Here is a 25,640-nt window from a genome sequence, read left to right on the forward strand (position 1 = left end):
AAGAGTATTTGAGATTGCTTATAAAAATAATTTATTGATTTATTTCGATGTGATATCGATAATAACATTTTTGAGTATTTGAATAAACAATTTATACCGGTGTTAAACCGGTAATAAGAAGTTTTTGAAGAAGTTAAACCCTTCTGACTTATAATAAATTGATAAGTGTTTTTGTAAAAAAAAATATAAGTTGTTTCAAATAAGCAATCTGAAACACCCCCATAATGTCTCATATCTTGCTAACTAGTCTATATGTATATGTTTAAGTCTATCATTATATATATCTAAATCAGTATTGAAATTTATGTGACGTAATTAAAAATGATAAAAAGTCTGAAACCACTTCTCCCAAGGTCGTCTCCAACCTCCGTGTAAAGAAAAACATCCAAAATGACGATTGTGTATAGTTCGAGGCGTAAGTCCTTATAACCATGGGGTTGTTGTGTAATGGTTGAGACCCTAGGAGGTTTGATTTTAGATTATCACATCAATTATGGTCGCTGAATTTATCAGTACTGATTTTTTTGTATTTACAATTTGTCGAGATTAGTTCAGACTTTAGCATAGGACACCCTTTAAAAAAATACGAAAAAGAAATTCCAACTCTAAGAGCGTCTCCATCCTAGATTGTTTAAAAAAATTAAAATGGAGAACCGAACTCAAAATCTACCAATGAAATTACATTTATATTAATAAATTCTCTATTTTGGAGATTATGACTTTAATTATATTATTAAAATATTTTATATGTATAAATTATAAATGTTTAACATCAAGGTTTTATTGTTTATGAGAATATAATAAAGTATTGTTTCATCATATGGTAATCATTTTTTAGGAGTCTCCAAATTTGAAGAATTTCCATTTTTGACAATCTGTAAGACTTTCTCTCATGATTTTTCCATTTTTGACAATCTGTGAGACTCTAAGAGTAAAATTTTACTCAAAATCTCAATTTTCACTATTTTGGATAGTGTATTGTGTTGGAAATACTAACCACACTAAAAGACACTAAAGTGTTGTTCATGTTTTTTAATACGTGCTAAATTGTGGAGTCTTATTTCACTTCTAATTGATCAGAGGTGGTGATGAAGTCTGAAAGCATAATCAATAAGATTGTTTGCTTTTGTAAATTGATAGACGTTGAATCCGTATAATTGTCTATTTTACCCTTCAAAATATTATAATGTTGAATTTATGTACATTAATACAACTTTATATGTTTATTCATCATCATTAGAAACTTCAAATGTGGACTCGTTTATGGCACATATTTCTTATTTTAAGTTACTGATATTAGGAGCGTCGAACCATCCAATTTAACATTCGATTAGGTATGGATCAATTAACAAATAACGAGCGGAAAAAAGAACAAGCCCCCCAACAAGAAGGAAAATGTGAGATGCAGGAGGGGCGAAAGGAACAAAAAGAAGAAAACTACAAACCAAACACCCCAAAGAACAAGCATGAAACAACCATCTACAACAAACGAGACTAAACTAAAGCACTCAAGGCCATCAGTTAAAATACAAAGATAGATCCGAAGCGGAGTGGATCACATAACGCCCAAAAGGGGTTACATGGAGATGGACAGAAGATTTGGTTTAGCCCTCACACCCTCCACTGTATGGAACCCTTTTGCATTCTTCTTGAGACCCATTCAAAAACTCGAACTTGTATATCTGAAAAAAGGATTGAAGCAAATTACGAGTTGTTTATGAAAACTATGTTGCTGCGTTGTTCCAATATCAGGTAACTTGTGGTCTAGACCGTTGCTTGCCATATCTTCTTCAACCAAGGAGAAAAAGAATTGCCTCCTTGAAGCTTTAAGATATCCTCTGCCATGTTTCCCGGATCAATATTGAGCCCCCACCATTTCAGAACCAAATCCCATACCCCCTTTGCATTCTTGCACCTCGCGATATAGCGATCGATTGGTTCATATGTTCTTCACAACTTGAGCAAAGTACCGAGTCCAAATCGATCCCCTAATTATCCAGGGCATCCCGAACAGGAAGTCTACCATGGAGCACACGCCATATGAAAAATGTTGATTTTTATTGGGACAAGGTTATTTCGTCGAGTTTCTAGGTATAGACCACCGTCTTCGAGGCATTTATCTTCTACTAACGTCTTCAACTTAACACCTCGTCTTCATCCAACAACCACCACCATTTGTCCCCGCAAATCAGGTAAAGGCTGAAAAATTCGTAGAAGATAGATCAGATTTAAAATGTCACTAGAGGCCAACCCCCTCAAATCTCTAGTCCAGTCTCACATAAATTCCCGTCAATTAATATAAATTATTAATAACTAAATTTGTTTTATCTGTATGTTCAATTTTTTTTTACTTTTTGCTTTATTAATTATAAATATATTCTTATTAATGTAAACATTACTTTTTTAATAATTATATAATTATAAAAATAACATCATAAAAATTGAGATTTAACATATAAATAAAACATAAAAAATATAATTATACAAATACAAATAAAATAATTTATATTATATATTCTACTTACCTTAAAATGACATTTTCCTTAGTATAATAAGCACATAAAAGTTGCGTGTATTAACATTATAATGAGTTTTTTTGACATTTTTTCCTCAATTATAATCCTGATTAATATTATTTATTTATTGTTATTATTAAATGTAAATAAATGTTAATTGTTAATAAATATAACTATTAATTATAAACAAATACTAATTATCCATAAATATTAAATTATATAATTAAAATTAATTAAATTTTAATCATACGATAGATATTAATAATAACTAGTAATTATTTATAAATGTTTTTAACTTAATCAATAACTTTTTTTAATCTTTATATCAAATGACAAATATAACAATTCTGAAAATGTTCATGTACGATACAAAAAAGTAGAAGTTACACTTGTTTTATTTTATAGATAATTGAATTATGCTAAATAATTTTAATAAAATATATAATTTAATTATTAATATTTTAGAAAACTATTAACAGATAATAAACTAAAGTAGCTCACCAACCTAAACAAAAGGGCTTCCCTCACTACGAAAGATGTCCCGTGGACGACTTACGACATCCAAGGGAGAGTCCATCAAAATATGCCACTCGTTGGGATCAGACAAAAGAAGGTGGTAACGATGGCCCGGGTGGATAGGAAGGCAGTTTAGTTTACTGTTAGAAAGCGAGAGTAGTTGTCTTTAGGGTGCCATGATGCTCATGGGCAGCTTATCTCTAATTGGATTTCCTTTTCCAACTGGATATGTGAGGCTGACGAATATTTTTTGTTATTCATATTATATGTAATGGTTATTTAAAATCATAGATTAACGTATATTTTTTCTAAAAATTGTTTTAACATATTATATTATTTATTTTTATTATTATCTTGTTCGTATTAATTAACATATTATATTATTAAAAATTTGTTTTAATTATATTATTAGATTTTTTTTTGAATTATAATGTGAAATAGGCTGACTATTTTTTTTAAATATCCTTTTGGGTAATTTTACATGCATACAAACTAGTTTAATTATCAGTCATCAATCAACTTATCAACTAGTTTAATTAGTATTGGGTTGAAGATGCCCTTAGAAGAACCCGTTTTGTAAGTTTCATTTATTTTTTCAACATCAATAATAATTACAAAGTTAATAAAATATATAAAAAACTAACAAAATAGTTACTTCACACCAAGTTCAAGGTAAAAACCAAGATTTTTGTACAAGAACTTAAAAGAGGTCTCCAACGGTGGTTTTTTTTTTTAATAACCTACACTTTTTTGCTTTATAAGAACCTTACATTGGAGATGCTTTTATAAACAAGATTCTTATAAACAAAAAAGTGAAGTGACTTGTAGGAACTATCATTGTGAAGAATTCTTATAAGAACTTCACACATTTGAGTTATTGTACAAGAACTTTGGTTCTTACTAAGAAGTTTGTGTGAAGTGACAATATCTTAGTTATTTTTTACATTCTTTATTGACTTTATAATTGTTAGTATTATACATATGATTTATTGATGTTGAAAAATACATATGATGCACAAAACGAAGATTCTTATAAGAACTATATTGTGGGCTTTTATGTAAGTTCTTAATTTGATAAGATGGAAATGAGGTGACAACACTACAAAAAAAGTTCTTATAAAAATACCATTACGGAGTTTTATGTAGGTTAAGTATCTATTTTATGGAGTTTTGGCCGCCTTTTGATTCTTACATGATATAACTCAACCCGATCAAACCAACACGAAATAACTCAACTCGAAGCAATCTTATGTCTAATCGAGTTGTAAAATTTTCAAATCGTAGGTATTGGATTATTATTATTTGAACTCAACCCAAACCGCTGAACCTGATATCATTTTATTTATTGGATTTAATATAATTATTGAATTTCTATTAATATACACATTAGTCAATTACACTATCACATACGCTCTTCATATACACATATTTTCAATTTATTTACATCTTGATATAACTCATTCGTATGTATATTCAGTAACTATAAACATATCTATGTAAATTGAGAAAATCAACTGAATGCGATATACGTAAGAAGTATGAGTAAGTTATATCAAATGATTGATGATGAAAAAGAAATTATGAGTAGATAAATAATATATTCAAGTTTAGAAGAATATTTTAATGTACCAGAGTATCAACCCGACCAACCCGCACGTTTTGGTTTGGGTTAAGATTTTTCCAACATGAAACATTGAGTTAGGTTGTTCAAATGTCTTCAAACCCGATCAACCCAACCCATAAGCACCCTACTAGCTACCCAGTAAGACCCCGACAAATTGTATCTTGAGAATCACTAAAATTGAACCCTTATAATCCAAATCATAATACAAATGTGTATGACAGTGCTTATTGCACATATTACCCCAGAAGCAGAGATTGTAGCTGAGCAAACTGTCATGAATTGAGGGGTGCCAGTTCCTGCCATGATTCAATAGTTGCTCACATGTAGAATTCGTAATGGGTAAGGATAGACCCGTTTCCTGTAAATACTGTCTTTATATTGTCGTGTAAAATATCATATATAACATATTTAAAATAATATCACAATGTTTATTGGAACATATTATTAGATATAAAATAAAGATGATATTTATGAACTTATATTTTACTTGTATATTAATGTTTAACAATATTATTATAGCTCAAAATGAACTTTTTACCATTTATCCATTACCCGTTTCGTTACCCGCTATCTTAAGGATAGGGTGTGGATATGGATAAGAGTTCTATGACATGGATAATTATCTGTTTCTTTAACCGCTATTTTAAATGGATTGAATAACATATTAACTCTTACCCTATCCATTCTCACATGCTGCTTCAGCTTCTCAATAGTCAATAGTTAATGGTACACATAAAGGCCATGCTTCCAAGCTTTGCAGACTGGTCCACATAACCTGGCATTGGACTGCTGAGATCCACGGGTAGCTTCATTGCGACAGCTATCACAGAAAGGGAAGCAACATTGAGGGTGAAATATTTACATGGAAACCATAGTTTTCTGTTTTGCAAACCATGTAATAGACCAGCTACCGCTGCAAGGATGCAAAACAGGGATGCTAATGTGATATAGTACCCAATCCGTGGCATAGGATCACAGAACCTCTTTTGCTGACGTAATCGGCTTGCTAACATACTGCAAGCCTCCACAGAATGCATCAAATCTGTTGTAAAATTGCTGCAAGACTAGTTGGTTCAAAACATGGACATATTTAGATAGCAAGCTTGGACCCATGGTTATGTTCCTCTCAGTGAAAAAAAACAATGATTTCAGATAGAATAAAGATGGGTGTAGGAAGATGGTGCAAGTTATGCACAATGGAGGATTTGTCTAAATCAATGACAAAAAGTTGAGATATAATACTTGATGAACAGTGCAGAAACTACCAAATTACCTCTAAACTGGCCGGCACCTGTTGAACTACATGTAAATGCATATATACAGATCTCCAATCAAAGTGACAGAGAACTTATTTTTATTAAATAGTATTCAAGAATATAATTTATAGAAAGGATAACACCAAGGGAAAATGAGATCATATGAATTTACGACACTCCAAGACAACCAAGTTTGGAGAATTTTACACTCTCATTTTTCTCTATTTCGGATAAAAGTTTTGGAGAATTTGTTGGAGCAAAAAACTTGGCCAAAATCCCAAAAATCTCCGTTACTCAATTGTCGAGAATCTGTTGGAGATGCGCTTGGTTTACATCAACCATTTTCTCAAAAGCAAAATTATTAGAACATTTAGGATCTTATCAACAACACATAAAGCCATTGAAACTACCAACAAACACATACATGTCCATCGACTGAAGCATGCAAGAAACTCGTTGACTGATCGATGCATAGACTTTGAAACTTGAGTATAAATTCTCAGCAGAAACTTTGAACGAACATGCAAACCAATGAAAAATGAGATGATACGAATTTGGGACACTTCAAAACAACCAATTTACAAGTCAATGCACATGCCTCAAATCACATAAAAAACAGTTAATTACCATTTTATCATAAAACATTCAAATACATAATGAGCAGTATAGTACAAGAACAAGGTAAGTGATGATTAGAAACAAGAACTTACCTCTTCACTCCAAGAACATAAATGGCTTTTTAAGGAAAATGATGCTTTAAATAAGCACTCCACTTGACAATAAAACCCAACTCATCTGGATTCAAGCTTGGAAGTTCACGATCTTCGAGACTATTGATTATCTGCATAGTCTCACCCAGAAGTTGGGCTGCAGCATGCACACTTGCTTCCCTTTTCTCTATTGCACTTGTGTGGCATTTTATTGCTATGAGTCGAGGTAAGTTGGTGAGGCAAGCAGCCAGTATGTCCGCTATCATTGAGGATAATTTCTCAAATAGTTCCTCTTGGCTAACCTCATTAGTGTTTGCATGGTAGGAAAGCAGAATTGTCTCGGTGATACGATACATTGAATTGGCAGAAATACACCTGCACATGGAATCGTCATTTCTGCCTCCCATATCCTTCTGTTCCACTTCGGTGACCAGGTTTTTAGCTGTATCCCTGAACCATTGAAGAATCTTTTCGGCTGTATTCACTTGAGGTACAGGTTTCTGCAACCTGTTTCCAAACCACCTGTGATAGACTTCAACCTCWAGCCACAATGTTTTAGCCGCCTTTTGAATGCTTTCATAGTCTTCAGTAGCATTGAGGTTTTTTTCCACAAGTTTGACATATACAAGACCCTCACTCACACTGCTTAGCAAGTTCTCAAGCATGTCGTTTTGGATATTAGGTAGAGAAATGGCGATGGTTGTGAGGGTTACCAATGGTAAGCTCCAACAATCCATGAATTCTTGAGCAAGTAAAGGTGGAACAAGATCGCTGTTATACTTTTCAACTCCTTCAAAACCTCTAGATTTTTCTAGAAGCTTCATAAGATGGTTGGGTTGTCGTTTTTCAGCCCTTTGAATGAAGCAATTCACAGATTTTGAAATGCCTTTTAATGTTCTCTCAGCAAGCTCCATGTCGTCTTGGAGTTGCAAAACATACTGGATAAGATCTTTATTGTGTTCTGGCCTTTTTACCAACAGAATATCCGAGGCACTAAACTTGGCCTTTAACCACTTCCAACAATGGGAACAATACAAGACCCAGATCACAATGAAAATCGGGACCAGCCCCATCATCTTGCATGCTACTACAACTGCCTTCTGAAATCCTATACAAAAGCTGAGAGTCAGGGTTTTCAACTTCTGGATGATAACCTTGCATTTGTGGCCACTGAAAGCGACTGGTACGCTACTCTGTTTCCAATCAGATAACTTCTGAGTCCAGTAGCTCTCTACTTTAAAGACCTTGATATGGTTCCAAATCCATTTTATGGACAACTTAAAGCTCAACGATGCAAAACATCTAGAAATTGGGGCAATCGAACCCAGCAAAACTCCAATAGATTGTGTTATGAGAATAACTGAAATTGACCATCTATAATCCGACTGATAGTCCATCATGTCTGGACCTATGGTTAGTATCACAATAGCAAGCATGGCAACGCTTAAAGCACATATCACCCCAGAAGCAGAGGTTGTAGCAGAGCAAGCTGTCATAAATTGAGGACTGCCGGTTGTTGACATGATCCAGTAGTTCCTCACATGCTGCTTTAACCTCTCAATAGTTAATCTTCTTGTTTGTTGAAGCTCTTGGTCCTTTAAAGCTGTTTGATGACGAAATTGATATTTGGATTCTAGTATCTGTTTGGACTTTAGAATCGCTAAGCATGAACATGTGTGTATTATCAGCAACATGATTAACATAACCACATAAACGATGGCTGTCCTCTTACTATAAATGTTTTTACCATCGTCATAAGCAAGACCATCATGAAGAACCCTAGTATACGAAACAAGACCAGTAGTTATTTGAATGTAAACATTCACCACCAAGGTGATTACGAGAACGCCCAAAGCTATGATGTTTGTGAGAAGTTCCTTGCTGTCCATGGTTGATAGAGAAGGCAATAAATTAGCCATTATGGTGCACATAAACGCCATGCTTCCAAGCTTGGCAGCCTGGTCCGCATGACCTGGCATTGGATTGTTGAGATCCATGGGTAGCTTCATTGCAACAGCTATCACAGACAGAGTAGCAGCATTCAGAGTGAAATATTTGCATGGGAACCATAGTTTTCTATTTCGTAAACCATGTAATAAATCAGCCACCATTGGAAGGATGCAAAACAGAGATGCTAACACGATATAGTACCCAATCCAGAGCATTGGTTTGCTGAACCTGTTTTGATCGTCTGACTGGTATGCTAAATCATAATAACTATTCAATGAATCAAACACATCTGTTGTACAGTTGCAGCTGGACCGTAGTTGGTTCACAGATGTATGGAATCTATTCCAGTTTGAACCCATAACTATATGTTCGTCTCACTCACAGTCTCAGGGAAAGAATGATGATATGATTTGAGAAAAATGAAAAGTGGATGTAGTAAGATATGCAGGAGAAAGACCTAAATTAGTATCTGTATTGTAGAAGAAATATGGAAGGATTTAAGGTAATGAACATAAAGGGAAGAGGATGAGCAGGTTCAATGCTATCAATGATTAAAAAATAAAGAAAATCTTGGTCTTAAAGATGAGTTGTAGGATTGACCAAATGAAATTTCCAACCTCTTTCAACTGTCGCTAAAGATGAGTTATTTTGTTTTTCTTGGCTAAAATACATATTCTTTTGAGACTGCAGCATAAATTCTCAGTGACCTTTTATTTATTTACTTTATCATTTCATTAAGCTTCCCCTTTTTACTTTTAAAAAAAACTAACCAAGTTAATGGGCTATGGCCGACCCATGTCGAACCAATAGGTATTGGTATTGAGACTCAACGTTAATGGCTGAAGATATTTCTTCATAGTCATATCGTCTTGAAGTTCCAAGACGTAAAAGCTAAGATATTTCTATGTTTCATGTTGCAAATGACTTCAAAAATAAACACAATCCTGCTCCTAAAGTTGTGTTAAGTGAATAAATGAAATTTTCAGCCACTTTCCATCAAGTCTGATGGAGACTCTGAGTGCGATTAAAACAAGCAAATCCATGAAAATGTAATTTGGTTCTTAAGTTGTCCATTAAATAATGAAGTTGACCATCTGAAAGGATACTTAATCAATGACAAAGACAAGTTCCATTTATAGGATGAGGTCTCTATCACATTTAAGTCAATGACAAAAACTGAGAGAGAATACTTAATGAAACAGGGACAAAACTAACAACTACCTTTGGACCAGCCGACCAGCCGGCACCCATTGGGGGTTATTTTATATCCAAAAAACAACTAAATTGACGAAGAAGAAAACACTAACTACATTCTAGCAAACCACAAAGATGTACAGAGAAAAAAAAATGCATAACATCTCTCACTTGTTAGATGGTATTTTTGGCATGTTCAACTGAATATTAAAAATTAAAAATCATCTCTCTAATATTTAATTTTTCTAGGTATGATAACAAAAGGAAATCTTAGATTTCAAGGGATCTACCTTTAAAATCAATAGTTACACTACAAAAATCTAGTATATTAGGGAAAAATGAAACAAAAACTAAACAATGGAGTTTAGGCCTAATTTAAACTTTAAATTTCACAACATTGAGACAAAGATTCAAACTTAGGGGTGGTTTACCAAAATCTTCCAGGGTGAGCATAGCAAGGGCCAAGATTACATGGTAAGAGGGATAGCAATGACTGAGAATCTTACTAGGGTAAAAGACACTTGCCAACGATCCATTTTCATTGCCAAACATGACATCTGATAAAGTAAGTAAGCGTTCTTAGATTCTTGCAAAAGTCCACTTGAAATGTGATAAATTACTACCAGGACTTGTTGCTCTTTCTCAAAAATATAAAATCCTCAAGACTTGAAATTGTTACTATTTGTTTTTAAAAACTGTGGTTGATTTAGAAAAACTTTCCTCTTTATTTGGTAATAAATATACTTTCGAATTTTGTTTTTTTTGTAATCAAATATATTGGTCTTTTTCATTAAATCTTTATTTTGAGACGTACTTCAAACGGAAGGAACTGAGGTAGAATCAAACCGATTCCCAAAATGTCTTTCTGGATATTTCTCAATTTTCCCGCTGTTCATGCAATTTGAGATGCAGATGATTAGGAAGAAATCGAAGAACGAGAGAAGATGTGAAACATGCTCAATATCAATAACTTTGGTTTTAGAGATCGAGTGGCAGATCTCTAAGAACTCAAAGCATCAAACCTTGAACTAAATATATATGTACGAATATGATTATAGTTTCATCTTCCTTACCCGTATCCGGACCCGGTTTGTGTCCCAACATCAAATTTTGCCTCAATTTAGTCTCTCACGAATGCAATGACTTGAACCGATTTCTATAGCCCTGAGAAAGGTTATGAACCCAAATTTGAGCACCAAGCAAACCATTAGAAAGCCAGGGCAGTGCTGCTAAACAACCCGCTACCATTGCTATGTCCAACTGTGGCCTAGACACACCAATTCGACCGCTCAAACCCCTAACTTAATTTTGCAAAAACAATAAATGAATACTCTTGCATCAAAAATCTATTATCTTATGATTTCATTATTTTATGCAATGAGTTTTTATATATATTACGTCAATAACTAGAGTAAAATAGGGTTGGGATACTGACATGTTTTCGTTAAATCTGTGAATAACATTGAATCTTTACCGACAAGATATTATGAAAGTAAACCTTCACAATGTTTTTATTATGAAGATTCAGTGTTTTTTATACATTTACAGTGATTTGCTGTGAAAATTCAACGGTCAAAACATGTTGGTCTCACGAGAACTCAACCCTAGTTAAACATTTTAAAATTATCATATCTATACTATATTATAAAACATTTGATAAAAACTCTTAAAAATCATTTTTATGCATAAGGTACTGTATATAGATGTATATTACTTAAAATTCAAGATTACAAGTAAATTATGAATAAGTACAACTTTTTATAGCTCGATTTTTGAATTTGTATAACTAACTGCAGATAAACATAATTAAATAGAGGATACACATCTTATTTTAAAATATAAAAAATCTAAAATATAATTAGGATAATTATCGAGTTCTAACAAAATAATTATTTATTATCTTTATAAGAAAATTATGTTATTAAACCAAATATAAATTACTTCGTTATTGTACCTAAATTAAATTATAATTAAAAAATTACACAAAAAAATAAAAAATTTTAAATAGTTAATTTGATACTAATATCGATATATTTTTGTCAAAATTTTATTATATCTTCAAATTTATATTTTATTCAAAACTAAAAACATCATTGTTTTCTCAAAATCATATAAGACCGTATTATAACATCGATTGAGATAAATAATAAAATGAAATATTAAAATCAAGATGTATCTCGCTGTATTGTGCGAGTACCCTTCTAGCATAATATATATAGACGAAGGATTGTGTGAGAATAAAGTTAAGGTCAGAAGCGTAAGAAGACCTTTAATCTCGGACCCCTCACTGAATTATGGTTGATAAGTGAATTGATCCAGTGCATTTCATCCTAATATGCATTCAAGGTTGAAGATCCTTCTTACGCATCTCACCTTAACTCTCTTTTTGATTGTAACTCGATCCTTAATAATGATAGTGTTCATGTATTTGAGTATTTCGTATGGATCTTCCCGCTATTGCGGTTGAACCTTAATTGCAAAAGATGGCTACGAAATGAATTCCGTGAACTAGTTGTTGCTTGTCAAGTATGGGATGAGATCAAATTTGAGTTTGAGATAATGAATACTTTGGATAAATAACCGTCATTCTCTTAATTGAATTTCAAATAAAACTCAGCCTGAGCCGAATCCAAAGGATTGAGAACACTAAGGGGTCGTTTGGTTCATGAAATTTGGTGGAATTGGAATGTCCAAATCTTTGACCAAATTCCAAATACCATGTTTGGTTCACATAATAGATATGAAAGAATCCTTCCAATTCCAACAAATTCCTTAAGTCATGGGATTTCACAATTCCATCGCATATACCACGGATTTCAAATTCCAATCCGACAAATTTCTTAGACCTCATCCAATTTCATTGACGTTGTATCTCGATTTGCTCTACTCTGCTATGCTCGATCTCGTTTAAAACTAAGAATGGCAACGGGTCAGGTTCGGGCCGGTTATTGGTATCCTCGTCCTCGAAACCGATAACTAAAACCGTCCCTGTGACCTCCCCGATCCCCATCGGGTCCCTGCGGTTTCCCCAATCCCTGTTGGGGAACCTGTTAAGGTAAAAATCCTTTTTTTCCCGTTCACCGTTAGTTAGAAGCGAACCCGAAACCGAAACCCTAAACAGATCTAAAAAAAATACAATATGTTAATTTTCACAACTAAAAGTAAATTATAATTTTTTAAAGGTGCAAGTTTAAATGTCTCAGACATAATCGAATCAATTACAAACAATGTATTAGATTATAATATAAAACTAAATATAACTTCAAACATCATATAATTAAAATTACGATTTCATAATTAGACAAATAAACTAGACTTTTTCGTCCTTATTTAGGTAGTTGAAGTAAAGTGGATAATTTTTTTTTAAATTTTAATGTTACTATTTTTTTTAATAATATTATATATATATATATATATATATATATATATACATAAATTAAAATATTTTTTATGTATCATCGTCCCCGCCCTCGCCCCCGTCCCCGTCCCCTTTAAAATCCCCGAATTTGTCCCCGATTCCCGCTCCATCCCCGAACCCGGTCCGAAAGTTTCAATTTTCGGTTTTCACCATCGGTTTCGGTTTTTTTGTCATCCCTATTCAAAACTGTTCGATCGCATTCACCCTGCTCGATCTGGTATGCTCTCTCTCTCTCTCTCTCTCTCTCTCTCTCTCTCTTTCCATCCTAAAAAGGATTTTCTTGAAATGCCATATATGTAATTTTCTCGTTGAATTCCGTGAACGAAACAAAAAAATTTCAATTCGGTTAAGAATTTCATTCCAATTCCATCCAACCAAACGCAATTAAAAGACATGGTCAAATTCCATCAAATTTCATTCAATTCCCTCAAAGTCAAATTCATTCGATGAATTCCAATTCCATCAAATTCCATTCTACGAACCAAACGCCCCCTAACTATTTAAGAAATAACATATGTAAGCTATAAACACTACATGTTTAAACGGTATCGTCTTTTTAGAATTTCTACTTATGTTTATTACTTATAGGTATAAGTTGGTAGCACTGCCATTGAGTGATGAATAAACGGTACGTTGTTTTGCTAAATGCATGCCATTCAATTTGTTTCTTAGGGGCTAATGACATCAACTTAATACAGATAAGTTGTATGATTGAAAGATGGTGCTTGAAGCAACTAGCTAATCATGAATGTGGGTTTCCAATATAATGTAAATAACATTGTATTTTAAGGAAAATGATGCTTTAAATAAGCACTCCACTTGTCAAGAAAACCCAACTCATCTGGATTCAAGCTTGGAAGTTCACGATCTTCGAGACTATTGATTATCTGCATAGTCTCACCCAGAAGTTGGGCTGCAGCATGCACACTTGCTTCCCTTTTCTCTATCGCACTTGTGTGGCATTTTATTGCTATGAGTCGAGGTAAGTTGGTGAGGCAAGCAGCCAGTATGTCCGCTATCATTGAGGATAATTTCTCAAATAGTTCCTCTTGGCTAACCTCATCAGTGTTTGCATGGTAGGAAAGCAGAATTGTCTCGGTGATACGATACATTGAATTGGCAGAAATACACCTGCACATGGAATCGTCATTTCTGCCTCCTATATCCTTCTGTTCCATTTCGGTGACCAGGTTTTTAGCTGTATCCCTGAACCATTGAAGAATCTTTTCGGCTGTATTCACTTGAGGTACAGGTTTCTGCAACCTGTTTCCAAACCACCTGTGATAGACTTCAACCTCTAACCACAATGTTTTAGCCGCCTTTTGAATGCTTTCATAGTCTTCAGTAGCATTGAGGTTTTCTTCCACAAGTTTGACATATACAAGACCCTCACTCACACTGCTTAGCAAGTTCTCAACCATGTCGTTTTGGATATTAGGTAGAGAAATGGCGATGGTTGTGAGGGTTACCAATGGTAGGCTCCAACAATCCAGGAAATCTTGAGCAAGTAAAGGTGGAACAAGATCGCTGTTATACTTTTCAACTCCTTCAAAACCTCTAGATTTTTCTAGAAGCCTCATAAGATGGTTGGGTTGTTGTTTTTCAGCCCTTTGGATGAAGCTGTTCACAGATTTTGAAATGCTTTTCAATGTTCTCTCAGCAAGGTTCATATTGTCTTGGAGTTGCAAAACATACGGGCTAAGAACTTTATTTTGTTCTAGCCTACTCCCCTGCACATTACCTGAGGCACTAAACACGGTCTTTAACCACTTCCAACAATGGAAACAATACAAGACCAATATCACTAAGAAAATTGGGACCAACCCTATGATCTTGCATGCTACCACAACTACCTTCTGAACTCCTATACAAAAGTTGAGAATTAGGATTTTCAACTTCTGGATGACAACCTTGCATTTGCGGCTACAGAATGTGAATGGTACACTACTATGTTTCCAATCACATAACTTCTCGGTCCAATAGCTCTCTACTTTAAAGACCTTGATATGGTTCCAAATCCATTTTATGGACAACTTAAAGCTCAAGGATGCAAAACATCTAGAAACTGGGGAAATTGAACCCAACATAACTCCAGAAAATTGTATTATAAGAATCATTGAAGTCGACCACTTATAATCTGAGTCATAGTCCTTCATGCGTAAACGTATGACAAACATCATAAAAAAGTGTATTGCAGTACTTATTGCACATATTACCCCAGAAGCAGAGGTTGTAGTAGAGCAAGTTGTCATGAATTGGGGGCTGCCAGTTGCTGCCATGATACAGTAGTTGCTCACATGCTGCTTTAGCTTCTCAACGGTTAATCTTCTTAGTTGTTGAAGCTCTTGGTCCTTTACAGCTGTTTGATGACCTGCTTGGTATTTCACTTCAAGTATGTGTTTGGACATTAGAATAGCTAAAGATGAACATGTATGTATCATTAGCAACATGAGTAACATAGCCACATAAATGATTGCAATAATCTTGTAAAGATCTTTAGTGTGAAAACCAGTAGCACCACCAGCAAATTGAAACCATAGAGCAAAACTTTCCGAGCTAACAACACCAGTTGTTATTTGGATGCAAACATTCACCACCAAGGTAATTACGAGAACACCCAAAGCTATGATGTTTGTGAGAAGTTCATTGCTGTCCATGGTTGATAGAGAAGGCAATAAATTAGCCATGATGGTGCACATAAAGGCCATGCTTCCAATCTCTGCAGATTGGTCCACAATACCTGGCATTTGATTGTTGAGATCCATAGGTAACTTCATTGCAACCGCTATGACAGAGAGAGAAGCAGCATTGAGGGTGAAGTATTTACAGGGGAACCAAAATTTTTTGTTTCTCAAACCATGTACTAAATCAACGACCATTGGCAGGATGCAAAACAGAGATGCCAAAGCGATATAGACCCCAATCCACACCATTGGTTTGCCAAACCTGTCTTGCTCATCTGACTGGTATGCTAAATGTTTGTAGTTATGCATGGCCTCGAACAAAACATTAGCTGGTAGTGGTGTACAGTTGCAGTTAGACCAAAGTTGGCTCCAAGCTTGGGAAATCCTATCATATCTTGAACCCATAATAAGGGTAACAAAATGATGATTCGAGACAAATGAAAAGTCGGTATAGAAAGATATGCACAAGGTAGCAGAAATTATGACTTAAAATGAGCAGTTGTATTTCAAATTATACAGAAGACATATGGAAGGATTATAGATAATGAGGAAGATGGTGAATGATCAGAAAATAAAGAAAATGGTGGTCTTAACGAAGAAGAGTTGTAAAATGAAATTTCCAGCCTCTTTCCAAAAGTTGGATCAGGAGACTCTAAGTGTGATCATATTAAACCACCACCTCATTGTCGCTTTCATGCATTAATTATTTGTCCCACCCTCGAAACGTATTCTTTTGTTTCATCACCTCTTAACACTTGTACAAACCGTGGATACGCAAACGATGGTATCTATTTATTTTATTTTATTTTTGTTGGCTAAAATACATAGACTTTTGAGACTCCAACATCACTTCTCAATCATCTTGGATACAAAATCTAAAATACTTATTCTGCTTCTTGTTGCGAATGACTTAAAAATAAACAAAACCCTGCTCTTAAAGTTGTGAAAGTGAACAAATGAAATTTCCTACCACTTCCCACCAAGTCAGATGGAGACTCTGAGTGTGACTAAAACAAGCAAATATGTGATAATGTAATTTGGTTCTTAAGTTGTCCATTAAATAATGAAGAAGTTGACCATATGGTAGAATACTCAATCAATGACAAGGACAAGTTTTGTTTAGGTCTTTATGACATCTAAATCAATGACAAAAATTGAGATAGAATACTTGATGAAACTACCAACTACCTTTGAACCAGCCAGAAACTGTTGAAACTCTTTGTCTCTGTATGGTCGTCTTTTGTTTAAGAAAATAAGATATATGACTACTGCCTGTGTGAATTTGGGAAACATTCAATTGATTTTATGGTTATTCGTTGAATTACATTTTTTTGAAAGTTGAGACTGTCACAGTCCCACACTGGCTTACACTTGGATCATTTCTCCTGTGTAAATGTATATGATGGAACATCTCTTCTCTCCCTAAGGGATCTTTTGGAGATTAATCTGGGGTTCCACATTCTTACAAAGATGATCTTTATCTCTGCTCTCCCAATGTCATCATAAGAGAAATGATGACTTTGGCAGTTCTTCGCTCCTAAAAACAACATTTATGGCAATCTGATATAGTTTAGTCAGCCAATACAGAAAATTCACCAAATTCATTGGAGAGGAACCTTTGCCGACAAAGAATTGGTCAAGAAGAACAAGCAGCCAACATAACATAATTAACAAAACTATGTAGGTGATAAGGAAAAAAAGGGCTAAGGTTCACCTGCTTTTGGTTACAGGCAACTTCTTTTCATGCTTCTTAGAGAATCTTGCAGTTGACATGCTAAATAGCTTATTAATCGCATTGGAAATTCGGTACCCTGACTTGGCCGTTTCATTCGAAATTTCTACTCATAACTTTGCCTCTAAGTCGGTGTTGGACGCCCTCTATTTGAGAAACCGTCGCTGGAGAAGAAGCTAGGGTTCCAACGAGATTTAGATTCAAAATCAACGAATTCGAGGTAAATTCCTAAGCTGAACTTCCGATTAATCCTTCTATACTCTTTATTTGTTATTCTAAAGTTGTTGGGCATGAAAACGGGCCATAATGATGGCTCGAAGCCCACCGATTTGTTGTTGTTAAACGTCGAAACGTCATCGGCCATCAAATGATGAAGAAACTCATGGTACTGAGTTCAGTAGGACGAACTAAATGTAGATTCTTGCGTCTGATGATAGGGCGTTTACCAGGTGCTTACCCGGTACCTGTTCATCGGATAATTTTTTTTCTTACCAGATGAACACGACAACGGTCCAGAAACGATGATACAGAGATTCTTACCTGAGAATTGAGTGTGAACGACTCTTGTTAAAAAGTGTTCGTCGGATAAATTATTTTATAAGATAAGTAATACAATTTTACAAGATAAAAATAAATTATAGTGTACTTCTACCGGTAAGCTGGTAATTCGGGTAAACAACCCGGTAATGATTATGAATAATCATAAAAGAGTCATGAAACATGGCCGGAAAATAGACCGATTTGGCCCCAACGTCGCTGATGAATGGTGCTGGTCGGAAGGCATGGCTACCGTTGGTTAGGTCTGATCGTGGACTGGTGGCATTGGGCTGCCCGCCCTATCCATTCTGTGTTGGGCTCCTTATATAATTGTCTCTGGGGCCGATCTTTTTGTTTACGGACTAATAATTTAATTTGTAGTGGATTTCTATCATATAATCTGTTCAGCTTAGCTTGATTTCATTTGATAGAATATTTTTATATGATATGGACTTTATAAAACGATTTGGATTTTTTTTTTTTTTTTGATGTGTTTAGTTTGTAACACTTTGAAATGAAATTAAATTTGATTTTTTATATAAAAAACAAATTATAAAAATAATTAAATTGTCTTTCTATTAATTGATTGTTACAAAACAACTGTTTTTAAAATATTATTATACACAAATTCCATATTTGTATAATTTTAAATCCAGACTGAACATAGGGATATTTGAATACATAGTAAAAGGTATGAGAACATCCATGATGAGAAGGGTTATCAAGTGTTTGATAAATAATGCATAATCAAGGAAACATCACAAGTGTGGGTATGATAAGACGATGTGATGTGTTACATACTCATTTCAGTATTTGATAATGCTTAAACTACAACATTTATAAAGCAATAATGATATCATGAATTTTTTGGTCAATTATTGCATGTGTCTCACCATTACTGGATGAACTAGACTTCAGGTAATTAGGCTTCATCGTTGCACGAATTTTGTCCCCTTCCATTCACATATAAAACAAGATTACCCCACTCATAAGAAGATTTGTTTGGTTGGAAGCAGATTTATGAATTGTATTTGAGAAAGGAATTAGTTTGGTGCATTTCAATATATCACATTAGTGTTGACATTTAATTAGGATTGATCAAAGTGTGGAGATCTCTTATTACGTTTCTCACCGGAATTCAACCCTTGGGTTGTTGGGGATTTGATGGAGAGCAAATGAATGATTAACAAGTCATTGATATAAATAGCTGGGAATTCAATCAAGAGATACAATATTCGAGTTAAGGTTTTAAGATCTAATCAGGGAGCAAATACACCCGCACATACATAAACCTCTCAAAAGAAAATACACATCAATACACAATGGGGTTTAAATCCATTCATTTCGTTTTGTTTCGTATTGAAGTTGCTTGTTTAATTTTTGTATTGATTGATTAACAACCACGTTTATAATATGTCATTCTTTATCCATTTGGGAAAATGGCAATATCCTTTCTACTTGGTTCTTATCCAAAAATTAAAGTGATATGTTTTTATTCTTCTACGTATTAGTCATTAGTAATTATCTTTTTCAATTAAAATACTTATAGTCTAGGGGAATATATACAATTAAAATAATACAAATTTTGTATTATCGTTCAATTGTTCTGATATTGTGAAATAAAGTTACAACTTTAATATGATTAGATATATGACAAGAAGGTCAAAAGAAACGATATAAAAACACAAAACAATGACGTTCTTAAGAGTAAAGAAAAAGTCATTGCTTTGATCTATTAATAAATTTTACATTAGGTTTTATTAAAATAAACTCTTTAGTCCCAATATTAAGAGCTCCTGGATTAACATCTTATGTCACAATCCATTAGTTGACTCATACTAATTATTTTATGTTAGACATAAATTTTTATGCCTCACTTAATATTAAAATGCATTTATTTATAATGGATTTAAATATCAAAAGTAAATTACACTTTTGGTTACTATGGTTATAATTCATTATCAATTTTTGTTTTTCAATTTTAAACTAACTATAGTTTTGGTCACTATGATAAATGATGGTTGTAGGTCGGGAAAGATTGAGGCTTATGTCGTCGGAGCATTCAACAGGACGGGAGGTTAATTTGTGGATGCATCACATGGATGATTCACGATGAAATAAAAAACAAATACTGTAGAGCAACAATGGTTGCAGATTAAAGAAGATAGATTTTTTTTTATTTATAGAAAAAGACGTTTTTTGATACTGGAGCTTTCAACGGAAAGGGATAATGGGTGTCGGAAATGGAGGTAGGGAAGCTGGTGGTTTATATATGTATTAACATTTTAATAATATTAATTTGTTTATTTTTTAATTGAAAATTAAGAAATCTTAAAAGAACGGTAGTTAGTCTTAAGGATAAAAAAAATGAAATAAAATTATTAAAATTCATAATCAGTTAATTAAAATAGAATTTACTGAAATATCAATTAATAAATGAGAAAGTCAAAACATCCTTTAAATTATGTGAAAAGACATTAATGAGAATGAGATGTGGGATGGATGTGGATCTGATCGGGAAGACAACGTGTGGATTGGTTTGCTTCAATGCTGGGAATATACATTACACAAATACCGCTTATTTTATTGTAATTTAATTTGTTACATCGAGCCATGTGATACATTATAATACGTCTAAATGATTAAATTCGATTCTTTTTTCCATTTTATTTTGTAATAAAATACCTTTAAATCATTAAATTTTGATTCTTTTTTTTCCGAAAACCATGAATCTAGTCATTTCTATCCTTTTTATTTAAAGGCGGTGCTAAAAAAAAGTTTATCTATTTCATTTTATTCCACATTTAAAAGTCTTTAATAAAACATTAATTAATTCGTTGTTTAATTAATACACTCTAAAATGTTTTAGACACTTATTAAAATGTCTTATAAAAATTTGTAATATAATTGATATTAAAATAATGGTTGTAACTTTTTAAATATTACAAAAACATATTAGCTATTAGTATTTTATAACTTTTAGAGTAGATGCTAATTAATTTTGTATATTTAATTATATGTTTCATAAATGACATGTTTTTTTCTTTAATGTTTTGTCTTTGTAGGGTTGTAAATAAAATAATTTATATATAGCATGTTATTTAATTAAGATTGTTTCGTTAATATTAAAATATCGTGTAAATTCATATATATTTGCGTGGCATGAGAAGGGCCATAAAAAGACTCCAAGTCTTGGTTACACGTACACTGCATCTCCGTAATTTTATATGCTTATATATTAAAATATCATAAATGTATTAAATTTTTAGTAGTAAATTACGTGTCTAAACCATGTGTTTAAATGTTTTCTAATGGCTTTTTGTTTTTTTTTTTTTTGAAAATTCAACATAATATGTTCTTATGGTTGCATTGTAGTTTTTTAATCGGTTTGGTTCATGGATGGCCATATTATAAGGCATATGGTGGCACGTATTATTCCTCCGTCAAAGGTTAAAAAAGATTAACTTCGTGAAATGTGCAACCGTATTAATTTGTTGTGTGTCACCGTATGTATTTTGAAACTACGATGAGAACCGGTTTTATTTGGTAGAGTTAGTTTGCAAGACTTTTATTCCACCCCATACTCCAATTCGAATTCTATTAGTGTCATTTTCTTAGTCAAATGGTGTCACCGTTTGAAAAAAAAAATCCGTAGTTTGAAAAATTTTCCTTGTATTTTTTTAATAGTTAAATGGTGAAACCGTTTGAAAAAATTTCTGGATCCATCCATGATTCAGTTACAAATAAATTAAAAACCTAAGTCTGATTATTTAAGATTATAAAAAATAGAGATGTGTTTTATTCAATCTTCAAAAATAAAAAAACAAATACCATTGAAAATATATAATTTACTCCATTTGATTCATAGATATTTGTTTCTAAAACAATTATAGTATAAATAAGTGTTTTTCGTACACTTAATTTTTTGCGAACCTAATAAAAAAGTACATGCAGAATTTACTTTATATTTAACAATTACATGTTTAAGTATTTTATATATTTGACATGTCTTTAGAGGATATATCTTATTTAAATAAATTATAGAAGATTTTTTTTAAGAACTTATGGAATCGTGATAACTTTGAGAACTGATACATCATATGCTATTTTACGTGATTTTTTTTTCTATCTATGACTTAGATTTAATATATTGATTAACATATATTTGTTGCATATGTGTTTGTTACACATGTATTCGTTTTCACAATGTGAACATTTTTTATTTGTTTGTGAAACAAAAAATACAACTAAAAAGTTTCACATAGTGAAACAAATATATACGAAACAAACACATTATGAAACAAATATATGTTAATCAATACATTAAATTCAAGCCATAAATGGATTTTTTTATATATGTAAAATAGCATGCGATACACTAGTTCTCAAAGTTCTTACAATGTATTGTGCCCTCAAATGATTAAATCCTATATATATACACACACACACAAAAGAAAATGTTAATTGAATATATGAATATGTATACTAAATTAACAATGACGATGTGAGCATCTGAAGAAGATCGACCTGTTATTTTTAAAATAAATTTTATCCATTGAACGACTATCCTTCCACTCACATATCCTATATTGGGTGAAAGATTTCTAATTTAAAAATAAAGCTATATATAATCATGTTTTTGGTCACATCAATTTGAGCAATTAACATAATGGTTGATGAATTGTTTTTCACTTCTTTTCTCTTATATATAAAGTCAATTACATTTTGTTTGTTTTTAACCAAGAAAAACTGAATTTGATTAATATGCTTCAATACTTGGTTATTATAAAAATATGCTTCATGATTTTTATTATAAAAAATATGCCACCGTTACTTGTGTTATAGCAACGGATTGTTATGGGGAATTCTCCTTAGCTCATGTTTGGCACTATCTTGTTCAATAAACAAGTAGCATACTATTCATTGATGACAGAGAAAAAAAATAAATATAAAATACTGTTCAAAAGTTGTACGATCGAACCCAATGGTTACTTGCTAGTTATTTATACGTATAGAGTAGGCAAGAAGATTTTACGTTGGGATCATCCACTAGAACATACACTTCCTTTTCCATCGATACATGAGTGTTCAAAAGATGCATATTCATATCAAAATCCTAGGCATATGAAGTACAAACCTCGTTGCTTCATGGCAAATTGGGAAAACAGGGAAGCGCCGAAGCGGTGGGTGCGATTTGTTTTGTTTTGTTTTCTTTCAAAACCTTGTATTTGGGCTCTAATATTTGTATACTATTTTTTTAATAAAAAAGTACAAGATAACCGAAATGCCTCTCAACTTAACGATAGAATAAGGTGACGTTTGTTTTTAAGAGGTGCTGAAATCTGAAGTTTGATTTATAAGAGATGTGCTGAAGTCCAAGATCTTGATCAGTAAAATTGTTTGTTTTTACTTCTGAAGTATGAAATCTGAATCGTGCAAACTAGTACAAAAATATAAAGAATATATTGTTATTAGGTCGGTCACTTGATTTGGGGTAATACATATGATAAGCGCATATTTGAACACATTTTTATAATAAACCATGTGCATACTAGGACGATTTTACAGAGCATATATCTCGAAAATATTACAAGCCTCGGCATACTTTCTGAAGAAATCTAAGGTTCGACATACTTTTCAAATGATGTCTAGATGGAGCATGCGAATACAAATGTTTTTATATAAGGATGGAAAAGGGTTTTTATCAGATTTTAGGGATCCTCTTTGCTTGGGTTGAAGACAGAAATGAATGACCAAGCAAATTTTTGCGGCGACCATCAACACACCTTAGTCTTTATCCGCTTACCAAATCATTCACGTGCCCGACTAGTATAACCGCCCCAACTCGCTTTATACACTCAATTCGACCCTAATTTCACACGTGCAACTTTCTTGGCGGCTTTAGCCGCGACACAAGTTGTCGGCGACCACCGAATCATGTCTTTTAAAGGGGGAAGAAAATCAGAAATTGGGGAGGAACATCAAGATCAAATCTAAAGTATTTTCGGAAACGAAATTTGGAGGTTCATCTAGGGTTTTTCATGTTTCGCTTATTTCAATCAACTTGTAAGTTTTAGATATTAGTTATGAGTAGCTAATTCTCCATTTCTAGTTTTAAGTAGATAAAACTTGTTGATTTGGTTGTGTTGAGACTTGTTAAATGTTCATCCTATTTTTTAATTTCCGTTTATGCAAATTTGTTTATTTTGATTTACCAATTTTGGATTGTTTATTTGAGTAAGTGCCCTCACTTTTCTACTATGATTTTGATTTGTTAATCAAGATTATGATTCTGCAATTGTGTCCAACTTTGATAAGTAACAAGTGACATTGCGGTTGCTAGTTAGATTAATCATTTCATGTTGTAGTTTGTATAATTTAGTCCAAATGGTCGACGTCTGCTTGTTGGTTAAGAATGGTGCTTATTTGAATTTAATGCAGTTGGTAATCGAGTTTAATTAGGTGCGTATTTAGACTTCATTATATTAATTGGTTAGGTTCTATGTATAGAGCTTCTCATACTAGCTACTTTTAAAGGATAAGCAAGGTGTTGATGCTTATCAATACAAAACAAGGAGCTTTTTCCGGCGGAAAAATTCGCTAGAAAAATGGGTTTACCGGCAAATTTCGTTGCCGAGAAAGAGAGCACCAGAAAACACGATTTCCTACAAAATTCAGGCGAATTCCAACCGCTGAAAATCCGCCACGAACTTCTAATAAAAGTGTTTTATAAAGAATATAAACTAAAGTTTCTACAAACGTGCTAAAAAGTGTAGGTGACCTAATTTTTTTAATTTGGAAATATATATATATATATATATAACTAATTAAACAAGATACTTGAAATTATATATAATAATATTATAATTCATTTTGACTCGAACTCGATTCGAATACTTTGACAACATTATTGAATATATTCCAACATACCTACCTTTTAATCGTTTGCATTATTAACTTCTTTAATAATTCCATCTCATTATGGGAATATATACTAATTAAGTAGTTAACCTTTTCATTCCAAGTAACTCATTGTCTTTGTATAAATAAAAGAAAATTATATAAAAATATTAATTCTAAATTTATTTATTTCCTGGTAATTCCAAACATTTTTTTTATTTTTTTTAAAAGATGATACTTTAGTATATAATGATATCGATTACTTTTAAAATAACACATACAATAACTATAAAAGTCCTATTTGAATCAGGCTTTCTATATCTACACGTATATATACATGGATCATATATATGTACGTGTCCATACTACATATAATATGGTCTCTAAGATGGAAGAAAACGAATTGGATCATATCTTCATGAGATCTTTGTTATTGTGTGCAGTGTGTGTGTATATATATATATATATATATATATATATAGTTTGTTATCCATATCTTGAACCTACCATTTTATCCTCTTTTGATCCTTATCGATATGAATATATATCCAAACATGTGGGGCTCGTGGAGTTAACATATATATATATATATATATATATATA

The 25,640-nt window shown here is 32.7% G+C and overlaps 2 protein-coding genes across 2 annotated transcripts; both read right to left on the reverse strand.

Moving 5' to 3' along the window:
• Positions 1–6,651: 6,651 nt before the first annotated feature.
• LOC112520968 lies at positions 6,652–8,931 on the reverse strand. The gene has a single exon (XM_025129592.1). It carries the CDS (start codon positions 8,929–8,931, stop codon positions 6,652–6,654), a length of 2,280 nt encoding a protein of 759 aa, XP_024985360.1.
• A 3,692-nt stretch (positions 8,932–12,623) lies between these two features.
• Positions 12,624–16,177, reverse strand: LOC112520970. Its single transcript, XM_025129593.1, has 2 exons — positions 13,999–16,177; positions 12,624–12,889 (listed from the first exon to the last, which is right to left on the reverse strand). Exons 1-2 carry the CDS (start codon positions 16,175–16,177, stop codon positions 12,624–12,626), a joined length of 2,445 nt encoding a protein of 814 aa, XP_024985361.1.
• Between the last annotated feature and the right edge of the window lie 9,463 nt (positions 16,178–25,640).

Source organism: Cynara cardunculus (genome assembly GCF_001531365.2).
Source record: "Cynara cardunculus var. scolymus isolate 2C chromosome LG 11, CcrdV1, whole genome shotgun sequence".
In the NCBI taxonomy this organism is placed as follows: domain Eukaryota; kingdom Viridiplantae; phylum Streptophyta; class Magnoliopsida; order Asterales; family Asteraceae; genus Cynara; species Cynara cardunculus.